Source organism: Dendroctonus ponderosae, unplaced genomic scaffold (assembly GCF_020466585.1).
Source record: "Dendroctonus ponderosae isolate FM_Combo_2020 unplaced genomic scaffold, Dpon_F_20191213v2 Dpon_F_20191213_1, whole genome shotgun sequence".
Lineage (NCBI taxonomy): Eukaryota > Metazoa > Arthropoda > Insecta > Coleoptera > Curculionidae > Dendroctonus > Dendroctonus ponderosae.
Window position 1 is genome coordinate 18,323,202 of NW_026017110.1, and position 13,547 is coordinate 18,336,748.

The following is a 13,547-nucleotide window of genomic DNA, read 5'->3' on the forward strand; positions in this document are numbered from 1 at the left end:
ATTCAATTGTCTATCCAACGATGCCAAAACGAATTATGTGGCTCGAATGGTTCTTGAGAAACTTCGAAAAAAGCAGCGTCATGTTCAAGTGGATTTCGCAACTCAAAAAAAACCACGCATATCTAAAACTTCTTGAATTCAAACATTTTTTGAGAAAACTGCCAATATTTCCCCATCCATGGCTCACTTTCTAAAAAGGCCATTTATTTCTTTTTACAATGATGTACACATGAGCATTCTTGCTCATTTTGCCTCCGAGATATGAGCAAAAGCGGGCCGGAAAACATGAAATTTTGCAATAATCTTGCGCCACCCTTGCACAAAACGACGATAATTTTTCTAATTTTATAGGTAACAGAAGACTGTATTTTTTCTACATAACCCCCCCCCCCCTGACCTTAAAGCTGGATGCGCCCGACTCCACACCATAAGGAACTTATTAGAAAACAGACAACTACAAGTGCGAATTGGCAACACACACTTATTTTCTTTTTCCCCTGAACAAGGGCTCCCTCAAGGATCCCCGCTCTCACCCTTTCTCAACAGTATATACTGCCATGCCATATTCATTTCTCAACATCTCTCTTCATACAACTTACCAGACAAAAATCAAATCGACAGAATGGCATACATATTACAATACGCTGACGACACGGCACTTATTGTACATGACAAAACTACTGAAAAAGCGACTGAAAGACTTCAAATACTAACAAACAACACAATGACATGGTTTTATAAATGGAGACTAACGCCAAACGCGACAAAAAACAACTTCTGCTCACGAACCACAGACTCAACGCTGACTCCCCTACAATAACTGCAGACGGCCAAACGACACAACCGAAAAACGACGATAGTACCTATCGTCGTTTGGCCTTGGGATCACAATCGACCATAAACTCCAATTCACTAAACACACACGAAACATCAGAACAGAAACGATAAAAAGAACAAAGCGCTTTCGATCACTAACATACAAAGACAAAGGAATTAGTACAAATACCGCGACAAAAATATACAAAGCGATCTGCAGACCCCTCTTGGACTACGGAACAGAAAGGACAAAACGATACGTACAAGCAACAGAATAAATTGCACTAAGACTAATAACACGAATAAGACACCCCCAAAACCCACTGCACAACCCTTCCAACCTACTACTATACTACTATACGAACGCACAAACATGAGACAGACGAAATAGACAAACAACCCCCACAACTGAACCATACTGAATCCCCTTTGCCTCACAAGATAGACAAAACACTCCCATTTTCGTTCCCCAACAGATACGTTACTAGAACACCTACAAACGCAACTGAACTAACGTTTAACATCTGTTTGTTTTGTAAGCCAAGATTTTTGTGCCATGTGATTAATGTTGATTTCTGTTTTTTGAGAAAAAAAATACAATTTTTCTTGGGCCAACGCTCTTCATTTAGTGCAATATTACACCTGCCTTTGTTAGCATGCTCTGGCCATTATTATGGCTTAAATAGCCGAAACGTTAGCCGAAGAAAAACAGTAATTTTTTTCTGCCACTATCTATTGACCTATCAACCCAAAAAATCTAAAGCATCTATCACTTTTTTAAATTGCATAGAGTTAAATAATAATGTATTGCCGCAATCATCTAACTAAAAAGCTTTATATGCATGTTTAAGAAATAAAACTCACTTACGCAACACTAGTCTAAAAAAATAAAATKATKATSCSAGWWTGGTTSCTSAAATTTTRTTWWCRRWYYGWWAAYAAAATTTSAGCRACCAAWYTSGSATMATMATTTTATTTTTTTAGACTAGTGTTGCGTAAGTGAGTTTTATTTCTTAAACATGCATATAAAGCTTTTTAGTTAGATGATTGCGGCAATACATTATTATTTAACTCTAAGCATTTTCACTCAACCCACTTACTGATTGGAAACTAAGTGCAAATCTACGAAAATCGAAATAAACAGCAGAGATATTCTAAAAAATTTATTGATTAATCGGAACATACATTGAACAATCTAGGTTACTTAACGTATTTTTTCTGTTCATATGGACATACAATAAAATTGCGTAACAAGAATGAAATTTCTTTTATCCGATGTCCCAAAACAATAAACTTGGTAAATCTACCAAAAGAAAACATTTCATTTCCTTAGTCATTTTAAACCATATTTTAAAAATATAGACGTCACAATAAAATAAAAATAACTTTTTGCATTAGTGCAATTGTTTTAAATACTCATAACTGAGTTTGCACATTTCCTGAAATTTTATCAAAGTGGTTTTATGAACGGCCTTCGTTAAATTGTGACTCAAATCGAAAGGATCCTGAATACACATGGGTGAGTTCGATCTGAAGAATTCTGGATCGTCTCCAGTCAACTGGGTAATATAAGTGTCCATTTGTGGAGGCAACTTCTCAATATCGCCTTCAAACAGAGATCGTTTTACGACTTTACCCAACAGGGGACAAGCCACCTAAAAACCCATTGAACATATTAAATAAATGAGCATATTGTACTGATTAAAATGTAATACTTACATCGCTAGCAAAGTCAAAGAAACAATAATATTTGAAAAAATGTTCCATCAGCTCAGTTAATGTCCCCTGGTAAGGTTTAATGTGAAGTTTCATATCCTCAAGAGATAATGCATAAGCAATAGTTTTCCAACCTGAAAAGATATTTGAATAATCACACACACAATGCGGGTTTTTTAAGAATAAATATTAATTTGTCGAACAATATATCAGCTGCCAAAAGTACCTAAACTAATTTTTTTATATAAAAGTACGGATATGGTTGCGACATATCGGAAAGCATTTTCAATACGCTATTTCATGATACCAAACTGCTGCCCGCAACAGCGCAGGGGTGCTAAAATAAGATGCCACCCCACATTTATCTTGGTTTCCTTGATTAGGCATTGGTAGTTAAAAGAGTGTATAAAAATAACTACGCCTAAACAATTCATTGAAAAAACGAGAATTTGTTGCCTTGGTTTAAGATCTCTCAAAGCTATTCAGAGTGTTTGGGAAAATTGTACATTATTTCTGTAGATATTGAAAAAATGCATGTGCCCCAATTGGCGAATGAATTTTATACAAATAGTAACACAAATTTGTATAACACAGTTATATAAACTTTTGGAAATATAAAATGAAGTGTTACTGAACAAACCAAACACACTACCTAAAGATTTTAGATCCTCAAATCGGGTTCTTAAGGAAGTAAAAGCCTGATTAACAATTCCGAAGATAATCCACTTAAGAATGTGGTGGGGCTCCGTCTCGATGAAATCTTAGTGCATTTTTGTTCATTGTTACTCCTGGCATACTTTTAGGTCCGTATTTATAAACGATGCTCAAGCTTGAATCGAGTCTCAAGTACGAGACTTGACTTCGAGTACGTTTTATAAACCATTCTCATGCTCAAGCCAGTGCTCACAGCTTTGCTTCCTCAAGTACCGGTCGACGGTGGCTTGATTATTGCTTCTGCCCAGCCATTGGTAGAGGTTTTTCGTTGAACAGTCAAACGGTTTTAAGGTTATATTACTGTTTATGTTATGTTTTTACATTTTATTTTTTTTATTTTACAATCGTATACAATATAAGAATGGACAAGGTTTTTGAATATTTGGACGTAATAGAGCAGAAAATTAACGCAGACAAGGTGTTCGTAAAATATATACAGTGTGTCCAGTATAAAATTATGTACATGGGGATATTGGAAACCGCTAAAGCTACAGGGTGGACTAAATGGGGAAAAAGTTGCGCAATCAAGTGCCTATAAATAACCTGTCATCAACTTCTTTGAACTCGGAATAGCAAACGGATAATCAGGGAAAAAAAGAAAAAAGTGCGTTTTATAAAATCCTTTATATATTGTTTATTACAAAAGATACAATAACGAAATTTTCCGGGGGATGGCCTGCGAGGGGGGGTAAGAAATGAGCGTGAAGTTGAAAATAAAGTAAAAAATAATCTAGACCCACTATGTTCAATGAGGCCGAAGTCAACTTTTGTTTTTCTTATGGGCGCCATATTGAATTTCTGCATTTTTAAATTCCCCTTTAAATATGCTCTTCAACCATGTATAACATGTTTATGTTCGGTCAAGATAAATAATTAAAATTAACAAAATTAAGATTTTATGGCAGTAGCAATTGATATTTCCATTAATTATTACTTTAAATTATTATTGATCATACATCGAACACTGCAAAAGAACAAGTAACATTTTAAGATTAAAGTAGGTGTTCAAATAAGCCACCGTTTTCTCGCACGCACAACATACACCGTCTCATTACTGCTTCACAGAATTTTCTGATCATTTCTGGGGTAATTCTGTTAACAGCTTCTATAACAGCGTGTCTCAGCTCTTCTTCGGTTATGACCTACGATATACCACATTTTTGAGAAAAACCCACGCAAAAAAATCAAGCGGTGTTATGTCAGGGGATCTCGCAGGCCATATTACTGGTCCCAGGTTGCCTATCCACTTCGTGATTTAAATCAAAATCGAAAATTCGTGATTTAAAAATTCTGTGATAATACGTCCAGGGTAGCTACTGGAGCATCCATAAGTGCTTCCGCTACGTTAGTTTTTAAGACGTTCAAATATCTCTAGGAATTTAAGTTTTTAAGCTCATTTTTAAAAAATGGTCCAATCACGTGGGTAACCACAATACCTAACCAGACGTTAAATCCAAACCTAACTTGACGAACTAGCCGTGGATTTTCATCAGACCAAAAAACGTATTTTTACGATTAAATAGTCCACATTTAGTAAAATGGCAGTCATCTGACCAAAGAACTTTTAAGGAAAAGTTTGGTGTCTCGTTAAAAACATAGTTCTACCAGGATGTCGCCTTTCTGGATATTTATTTAAATACATTTCTTCAGCTTTCGCTTCATTTCGACGGCAGAGAATAAAACACTCCAACATATCGTATTTTTCATAATTTGAAGTGATTCATTTTGAAACACACAATCAATTACAAACACTTGACACTGACAATAAATTCTACTTTGACAGTTACCTAGGTAATTAAAACAGACAACGAACGTCACTATGGGGAAATTGAAGAGAAATATCAATGCCTACTACCATTAAATCTTAATTTTGTTAATTTTAATTATTTATCTTGACCGAACATAAACATGTTATACATGGTTGAAGAGCATATTTAAAGGGAAATTTAAAAATGCAGAAATTCAATATGGCGCCCATAAGAATAACAAAAGTTGACTTCGGCCTCATTGAACATAGTGGGCCTAGATTATTTTTTACTTTATTTTCACGCTTTAAATTCACGCTCATTTCTTACCCCCACCCTGAAAATGTCGTTATTGTATCTTTTATAATAAACACGATATAAAGGACTTTATAAAACGTACTTTTTTCTTTTTTTCCCTATATATCCGTTGCGATTCTGAGTTCAAAGAAGTTGATGACAGATTATTTATAGGCACTTGATTGCGCAACTTTTTCCCCATTTGGTCCACTCTGTATCTTTAACGGTTTCCAATATCCCCATGTACATTTTATACTGGACACACTGTATACGAGATGGCAAAAATCCTTTTGAGTTTTTCTCGGATGTAGAATTTCGAAAAATGTTTCTATTTTCAAGGGCCACTATTATTGCGGTGATATTACCTTTTTAAACGATCCATTATTGAAACCGGATAATCGTGGACTACCAATATCAAAATATCACCCATTACTCAATTGCTGGTATGTTTAAGATTCTATACAACTAGTTTTCTATTCTATAGATTCTATGCAACAAGTAGCAAAGTCACTACTACCATGTCTACTTTCTTACATAAAGTGTATATTATATTTTAGCTTGTGTTCGGTGATCTTCGTTTTATTATTCAGTCTTTCAAATACATATTTACATAATAACTTCGACGCCATCTTAGATTCGCCAAGTTCGCCAACAGTCCCAATATTAAATTACCAAATAAATACGAAAGTCCTTATAAATCTATCCTCGACCGATACTTCGCCGAGAATTCACGAAGTACTGTTTATAAATCATCTCTCTCGGTTGAGAACGATCTCGTACTTGGAGAAGTATGAGTTGAGTATCGGCTTGAGTACCGTTTATAAATACGGGCCTTAGTGATATTGACATTTATAACTTAAAAAACCCACTCTGTATGTAAATAAATGTATCAACTACAAGCGCAAGTTGAAAGTATCTCATCAATGAGAAAATATACTAAATTATTCATGAGACTTATTTGCAAGGTTAGTTCACTTACCACTAATATTTATCGGTTTATGTTTATTTAGTTCGAATAATTTATCTACGGATATCAAATATCCATGAGTTTGTAAATAAAATATGCATAACATCGCCAAAGCATAGGTAGTAATATTTTCAAAAATTATATAACCGGCCCAACTTTTAACCAGTAGAATCAGTCGTTGACAAACGGGTTGCATTTCTATGCAAAGTCTGAAAATACCAAAATAATTAAGTATAAAAAAATGTTTAAATGTACAAAATTCAAAGTATCAAAAAAACTTGTAAAGTATATAGCATACCTTAAAAATTTAGTGTTTTCAACACTAAGACCGTGTTTGAATGATAAATCGCAATCGAGCTTCGTTGGTATGTGATACAATTTCAAAATTGGTGTGCGAGCACTCAAAACTGGTATAGTACCAGCAAAGTCTTTATGTTTTTGTAAAATTTTGTTAATACCTCGAATTAACATCACTTGCTTCTTAGCGTCCTGAAAATTCTTACCGAAGTAGTCTTCGTCCATATCGACAAAGACATCTAAATCACTATCCTGAAACGAAAATTCTTGTGTTGCTGCCCTTGCGGGAAAATGTTTCGTTAATTCAGATTTACCTTATTTCCTAATCCGGAAACTCTAGATCCAAATGGATAAACTCTACAATTTGGAGAAATTGCTAACAAAACCGATTCAAGTTGCTTGCAACAGTCCCTTGTTAAAGAATTCCTGAGAACATCTTCCGCTTCTTTGGCTAGGTTCTCAGCTACAGCACATATGTTCTCTTTTGACTTGAATAAAAGACGGATCGGTGGTGGTAGTTTAACAGCTATAATTTGAATAATTAGTGTTGCATTTGCAAAAATTACCATCATTATAAAATTCAAATACTAATAGTATTCGAATCTTTCAGCGTTTACTATCTAAATAATAAAATACTAAAAACAATTAAGGCTGTAAACTAGGGCTAAGAATTTTTTTAAATCTGAAATTCGAATACTTGTTTAGTGGTTTATTCGACAAGTAAAATTATTCGAATACTCGAATATCTAACGAATATTCACCGTTTTCCAAGAAGAAAAATCGTTATCTCATTTTTGCCAATTAGCCGCAACGGATAAAAAAGTGCCATTGTCGGCACATTAATTGTAACACCGCGCAAAAGTTGATGACGCGAATCACCAGAACACAGAGACGTAATTTTATATTCATTTGCAGGAGGGTAAATGATTATTTTCATTTGCTTGTAAATATATGGGTATTTGTTTAAATCCTTGTAGAATATGAATAATTTATTTTATAAAAGTATACAAAGTGCATATAAAGATATTTGCACCTTGTGAGTTTGATAATGGTGTATTCGAGTATTCGAATATTCGAGTTATGATGACTAGACAGAATTATTCGCTTTTTGAATATTCGAATACTCATTATTCGAGTTCGATTCCCAGCCCTGCTGTAAACCCAGTCATTCAAAAAAACAAGAAAACGATGGATGGTTTAATTTTACAATTACAACTTAAAATACGTATAAGTGTTGTGTCACATAGAAACATTGTTGGAAAGATCGTGAGCGATCAAAAACCGCTTAAAATGGACTAAATATGTCGATTATTTCGGATCCGAAGACTAGTGTTTTTCAATAATATCGTTCACTCCAACAAGTTTTTTGTAACGAAATGTGTATGTAATATAACTAAGGCCAAGCGCTTCGACAAATACGTCATTATCAAGGCTGCTAAAAAACAAAGTAACTGTATGTAGCCTCGAGGATATCAGGAAGACAAAACTTATCCGGCCGTAAGCAGACATGGTGACAAGACAAAAAACGGTCGAAACGGCCTAAAATTGTATACGACAAACTTAATGAAACTCTCTCTGACTCTCACAGTCTGATAAAACTGGCCCAAGAACAGCGGACAGAAACATTTCACATTTGGCTGACAAAGAGGAAACTATTTCCTTTTTTCATCTGTGCAAAATACTGGACAAATTATCACATGCTTAAAAACTAATAAATATATATCGTTATTAAAATGAAAGATTCCTCAATTAAAGTAAATTTGAAGGTATTCAAAGGGCAATGGGTTTGGCGACTGGCTTGGACAGTTACAGGCAATGAAAACATTATTTAAAGACCTGAGATCAGAACAAACAAAGGTGTTTCAAAGGGAAAGGACAATTTTATACTCAAGAATGAAAGAAAACCATTGACAGTATCATAACATCCCGACAAAATATAGTGGTGAAAATTTTATTTGTACTAATTGAGCAATGCAAATAAAATGAACAGTAAAGCAAGGGTTAGGATAAAACAATACACTTTAGTTAAAAGAAAAACTGACATTGAATAAAATAAAATTCAGTGATGGCTATTGGGATAGTTACGGAGATGTAAAATGTTTCTGCCCGCTATTATTGGGTTTCTTCTAGTACTTCTAGTTTAATTTTAATAATTTTTGTTTTAATTTAATCTGTTTTCTCATATACAATTTGAGCCATTTTAGACCGTTTCGCCCATTTTTTGTTATGTCCTCACGTTTGCTTGCGATTTGACGAGTATGTTTTGTTACCAGGGTTCTTACGGTTACTTTGTTTTTTTTTAGCGGCCCTGATGATGACGTAATTATCCAAATAGCTTGGCCTCAGTTATATTATTAATTTATATATTATATATTTGATTTTTTAGAATCGACCCCTGAGAAATTTTTGATCAAAAATCAAGATTTCACATGGGTGTTTTTGAGCTCAATGAATTGTTTCCGACGCAAGAAGATGCCCAGTATACATATATAAGTGTTGGGGTGTATAATAAGCAAATTATCGTCGGTTAATGATCGTGAGCCATCAAACATCCCTTAAAATTTTCTAAAAATGTCGATTATTTCAGATCTGAACTGTGTTTTTCCATAATCTCGTTGTATCCCTGATTTCCCGTCGATGAAAATGATACCTACCATGACTTGATATACTATATATTTTTTGATCCCCTTAACAAATTTTGGGCAAAAATAAAAATTAGATTGTTTCTACCTAAAAAGCGTGTGAGACTATAATAAAGAAGATATCGTCAGTTAAAGGTCTTAAGTGATCTAAAACATCAGATTAAACAGATGCATTTGTATACGTTTTTCGATGGGGGTTCACAGTCTATAATGAAAGTAAGTACTTATGGAAGCTGCTTTGCCGGCTTGGTAATTGAGTTGATTTACATATTTGAGTAGCATCAACGCAGGAAAACAATAGCCATTAATATATTTAGTGTTATACTTGTTTAGTTTCTAATAAGTCTTGAAATAAAAAAATTCCAAAGAATTTAAAGTGTAATTACAAGACAACATAATAAAACATTCATCATGACAACATCGCAAATGAATGGAATATCTAGTGGTAAAATTCTAGTAAGGGGGAGTGGACTTGTTGGACTCGTAAATACAGCAATTTCTTTTGTTTTTGGTCATATTCATGATATTAATAAACTTGCGTGACTGTTTAGCATTTTGAATTTGAAACATATAATGTAGAGATGGCCTCTAGCGTGTTTTTTTCTTTCGATGAAAATAATGTAAAATTTGAGGCATTTTAAAAGACTTCCTCTCACACACTTAACAATTTTTTTACTGACAGCTAATTTTTCTAAATTAATATAATAATACTTACTGCCCCGATGGTTTTTCCTACTTTTCCGCTTTTGCATTTTATGTCGGGATAACGATAAATTGTCACCAAATATAACAAGTCTACAAGTGGTACATTCATACTCGGTTACCTTGTTGCGTCTACTAGCTGCCATATTAAGATGTCTGTAAAACAAATATTGATATAAAACTTAAAGCAAACGCACATTCTACATCTTAGTAAGGAATTTACGTTTCCGCCTCGATTATACATATATGTATACATAAGTGAACTAGTGAATGACAGGCAAGTATTAAACATCTTTGGTGAGGCAAGAAGCAGATTATCGTTGTTTCGTCTTAAAACTGTCTCTGAACTTGAAACAAATAACATAATGCAAAGAACTAATCCACGTTGAAAATAAGGCAATAAATAATTTTATTTAATCGATACGTAAATGACGGGAATACGGAAGCGTTTTACGACCAAAACTAGAACTTTTCATATAAATATGGACCTGCAAATGGTTAATTTTCGATGTGCACGGACTTGCAAGGTATTTTTTCCAAACGAATTTAAATGATGGTGATCGTAGATTGTTTGCCGATTAGGGCCAAAAGCCAAAGCCAAAAACCCCATGAAAAATTAGTATATAGCTATAAGGCAATAGATTTTTTTTTAGCAACCCAGATTCTCAATTCGGAGTATCAGCAATAATAATAATAATAATAATAAATTAACTAATTCAGACAAACAGATAGCGGATTTCGATAGTCGGATATTTACATTAATAGTGCAGTTACTAAAGTGGTGAAAGTATCAGCTTGAAGTTAATAATGAGGGTGTAATCCGATTTAACAACAATAATACATTAGATCAGTTTATAAAGATAATTAAAAAAATCTACAACGAATGCTAAATGATTTTTGGCAAAATATCTTTTGCCGATGAACGGAAAACGGCTCGAAGTGCTTAGTGAAAAATTAATTGAAAGTATACTAAAAAACTCTGTATTTTATTTATTTTTAGAAGCAGGGTTTCTGAGAGAGCCATCACTACCTGTAGAGTCAAGGAAACAAATTAGTCACCTCCAATAATTGTCAATTTAACATTAATTGCGTCAGTGCGCTGACGAAATGCCTATTGAACATCTCAGTTTAAAGGAGAAAATAGAAACAATTAGATTATTTGGTGATGAAGTTCGAAGTGGCAGACAACTTGCGGAAGAATTCAATATGAGACATCTACAGAAAAATCATATTAGACATAAAACTGCAGCAGGGGTGAATTTGCGTTTTACTCAAACTGGAAATGTGTTGAGCAGTCCACTTCACGCTCAACTTCACACAATCGCAATAGAAAGCATAATGATGATTCCAGCATAGCTTCAGTTCGTGCCAATCATCAAATGAGTCTGAGGGCTGTTGTTTTAAATGTAAGGAAAGACAAAATTAGAAGATGCCTGGTTCGTCATAAAATAAAGCCGTTCAAACCTAAGTTTCTGCACACGTTGAGAGAAGGTGATGACTTGAAACGCTTAGAATATTGCTTTTGGAACCAAGGCAATTTTTAAAATGATAGTACCTTTTTAGGAAAAATTATGTTTGGATGAGGCTACGTTTACTACCAATGGGATAGTATCTTCTCAAAACTGCAGATACTGGTACACATTAACTGCAAAAGTCAATATCCACAAAAAGTTAATGTGTGGCGCGGAATTTTAAGTGACAGAATAATTGGTTCGTTTTTCTTCCACACTACCTTAAATGCTGAGCGATTGCTTAATTTTTTTAATAATGAATTATGGTATATTATCGATAATTTGCTTATCAACGTGCGACAAGAAATGCTTTTTTAACTAGACGGTGCACCTATTCATAACCCCCGGTTGGTCCGGCATTGACTAAATCCTTTAGATACTATCAACAATTAGGTTTACAAAGTAAGAGCTCAAACTCGAGGACTATGAGAGAATAAGACCAGCCTGCCGTGAAATAAATGTAGCTGAACTGATGAGAGCTGCCAATAACAATCGCTAACGCATTGAAAAGTGCCTCAGACGTGACGGTAGACTAGTTGAAGCAGACCTTCGATAATACTAGTTTTTTTCTATTGTTGAATAAATAATGTATTGTTGCATTGTTTCATCATGTTTGTTGCAAAACTTCGGACTTAAAATTAAATTAAATTAAATTAAAAACACGCCAAAATTTGATTTTTGACTTGACTTGGAACTCGGTATTTACCATTAAAATGACATTCTGAACAACTTTTTCTAGTAACCTTTGCGATATCTGTAACGCGTTGCAATCTGAATTTAGAAATGTGTATTAAGCTCATGACGTTCTACCTCCGTACCGAAACTCAAAACCCTGCTTCCAAAAATAAATAAAATACAGGGGTGATTTCATCTTAAGTGCGACACACTGTATGTATATGTATAAGAAAATATTCTTGTATTTGGCAGTAGAATAACAGAAAGTATGTATATGAAGCCTACCGGGATTGTATCTTCAATTAATTTTGCAAAATTGACTTACCGTGGTCCAGAGAAGTTATGATAATATAACCAGGCATGCTCAGATTTATACCATGTATCGCATATATCACAATAGTAGTTATATTGTAACGATTTCGCCGCTCTATGTGCAGGAGTCATAAGAAAATGTTCTATTATGTTAACTTTTTCCGACAAGAAAAAGTGACAAAGATCGCAATAAACTCCACGGTTGGGTATTAGTTGTAGACAACTGGAAAATGATTTCATTCTGTTCGGTAATAGTTTCAAGATATTAGAACTAGTCGGATGCTCGACTGCTTTAATTATATTGTGCAACTGTTCTTCTTGTTCTTCTTGTTCTTCTGCTTCGTTGTCCCTCGGCTCAGGATTACCTTCTGAAAGTTAAAAAGACTTTATTGTCCATTGTGATCTAAACATTCCATTATGCAATAGTGTGAATACAAAATTCATTAACAGTATTTTGCTTTGTGCTCACCCAAACGTGAACCTTTGATTTACATAAATAAAAGCATATCTTTAAAATTATCAAAAGAGCGATTCAAAATTGGCGTAGTTATTTCGGAGATTTTTGCGAAAATCAAAAGCAAAATCAAAGTTAATATTGCTTACAAGAAAGTTTGTATCCCATACCCCAGCTAAATATTGAGATTGAGTTTTCCGATGATAATTTTTGATAAAACGCATGTAACGTAGCCTTTTTTCAAACTATTATTTGATACGTCGTCCTTTCAAAATTGCGAATTCAAGCAAAAATGGACGGTTTTGGTGTTTTCATCAAACTCAACACTGTATCTCAGATCAGAGCTTGATGTCTTTATGACTTTAGCTTAGCAATCAACTGCTCAGTTGCGGTCCCTTTCACTTTCTTCTACAATAGGATCTTTTCACATTCTTTTCAATTGGTAAAATTGGTTAATGACGAACAAATAAGGGTCATACAATTTTTTTCGTATTCTGCCTAGCCATAACGAATTTATCAGCAATCAAAGTTTAAACGCTCTCAAAGCGCGCCGTAACGACGTGTTTTTGTCTAAGCGTTAAGGCCGGGTCACATCTATCCGGTTCGACTCCGATCCGACTCCGATCAGAGAACCTTCCGTCGATGACCAAATAATCGGATCGGTGCGTGATCGGAAAGGGGAAGCCACACATGTCATAC

The 13,547-nt window shown here is 34.2% G+C and overlaps 1 protein-coding gene across 3 annotated transcripts in view; it reads right to left on the bottom strand.

The window, feature by feature from the left end:
- Positions 1-1,966: 1,966 nt before the first annotated feature.
- LOC109544405 overlaps positions 1,967-13,547 on the bottom strand; it is a 20,094-nt gene continuing 8,513 nt past the window's right edge. For all 3 annotated transcript variants that reach the window (XM_048662976.1, XM_048662982.1, XM_048662978.1), the window contains 7 exons: positions 12,408-12,762; positions 9,910-10,052; positions 6,867-7,078; positions 6,554-6,804; positions 6,268-6,464; positions 2,536-2,666; positions 1,967-2,471 (listed from right to left, as the gene is read on the bottom strand). In XM_048662976.1, the coding sequence (XP_048518933.1) occupies positions 2,211-2,471; positions 2,536-2,666; positions 6,268-6,464; positions 6,554-6,804; positions 6,867-7,078; positions 9,910-10,052; positions 12,408-12,762 (1,550 nt within the window). In that variant the 3' untranslated portion in view covers positions 1,967-2,210. The remainder of the gene's footprint in view (positions 2,472-2,535; positions 2,667-6,267; positions 6,465-6,553; positions 6,805-6,866; positions 7,079-9,909; positions 10,053-12,407; positions 12,763-13,547) is intronic.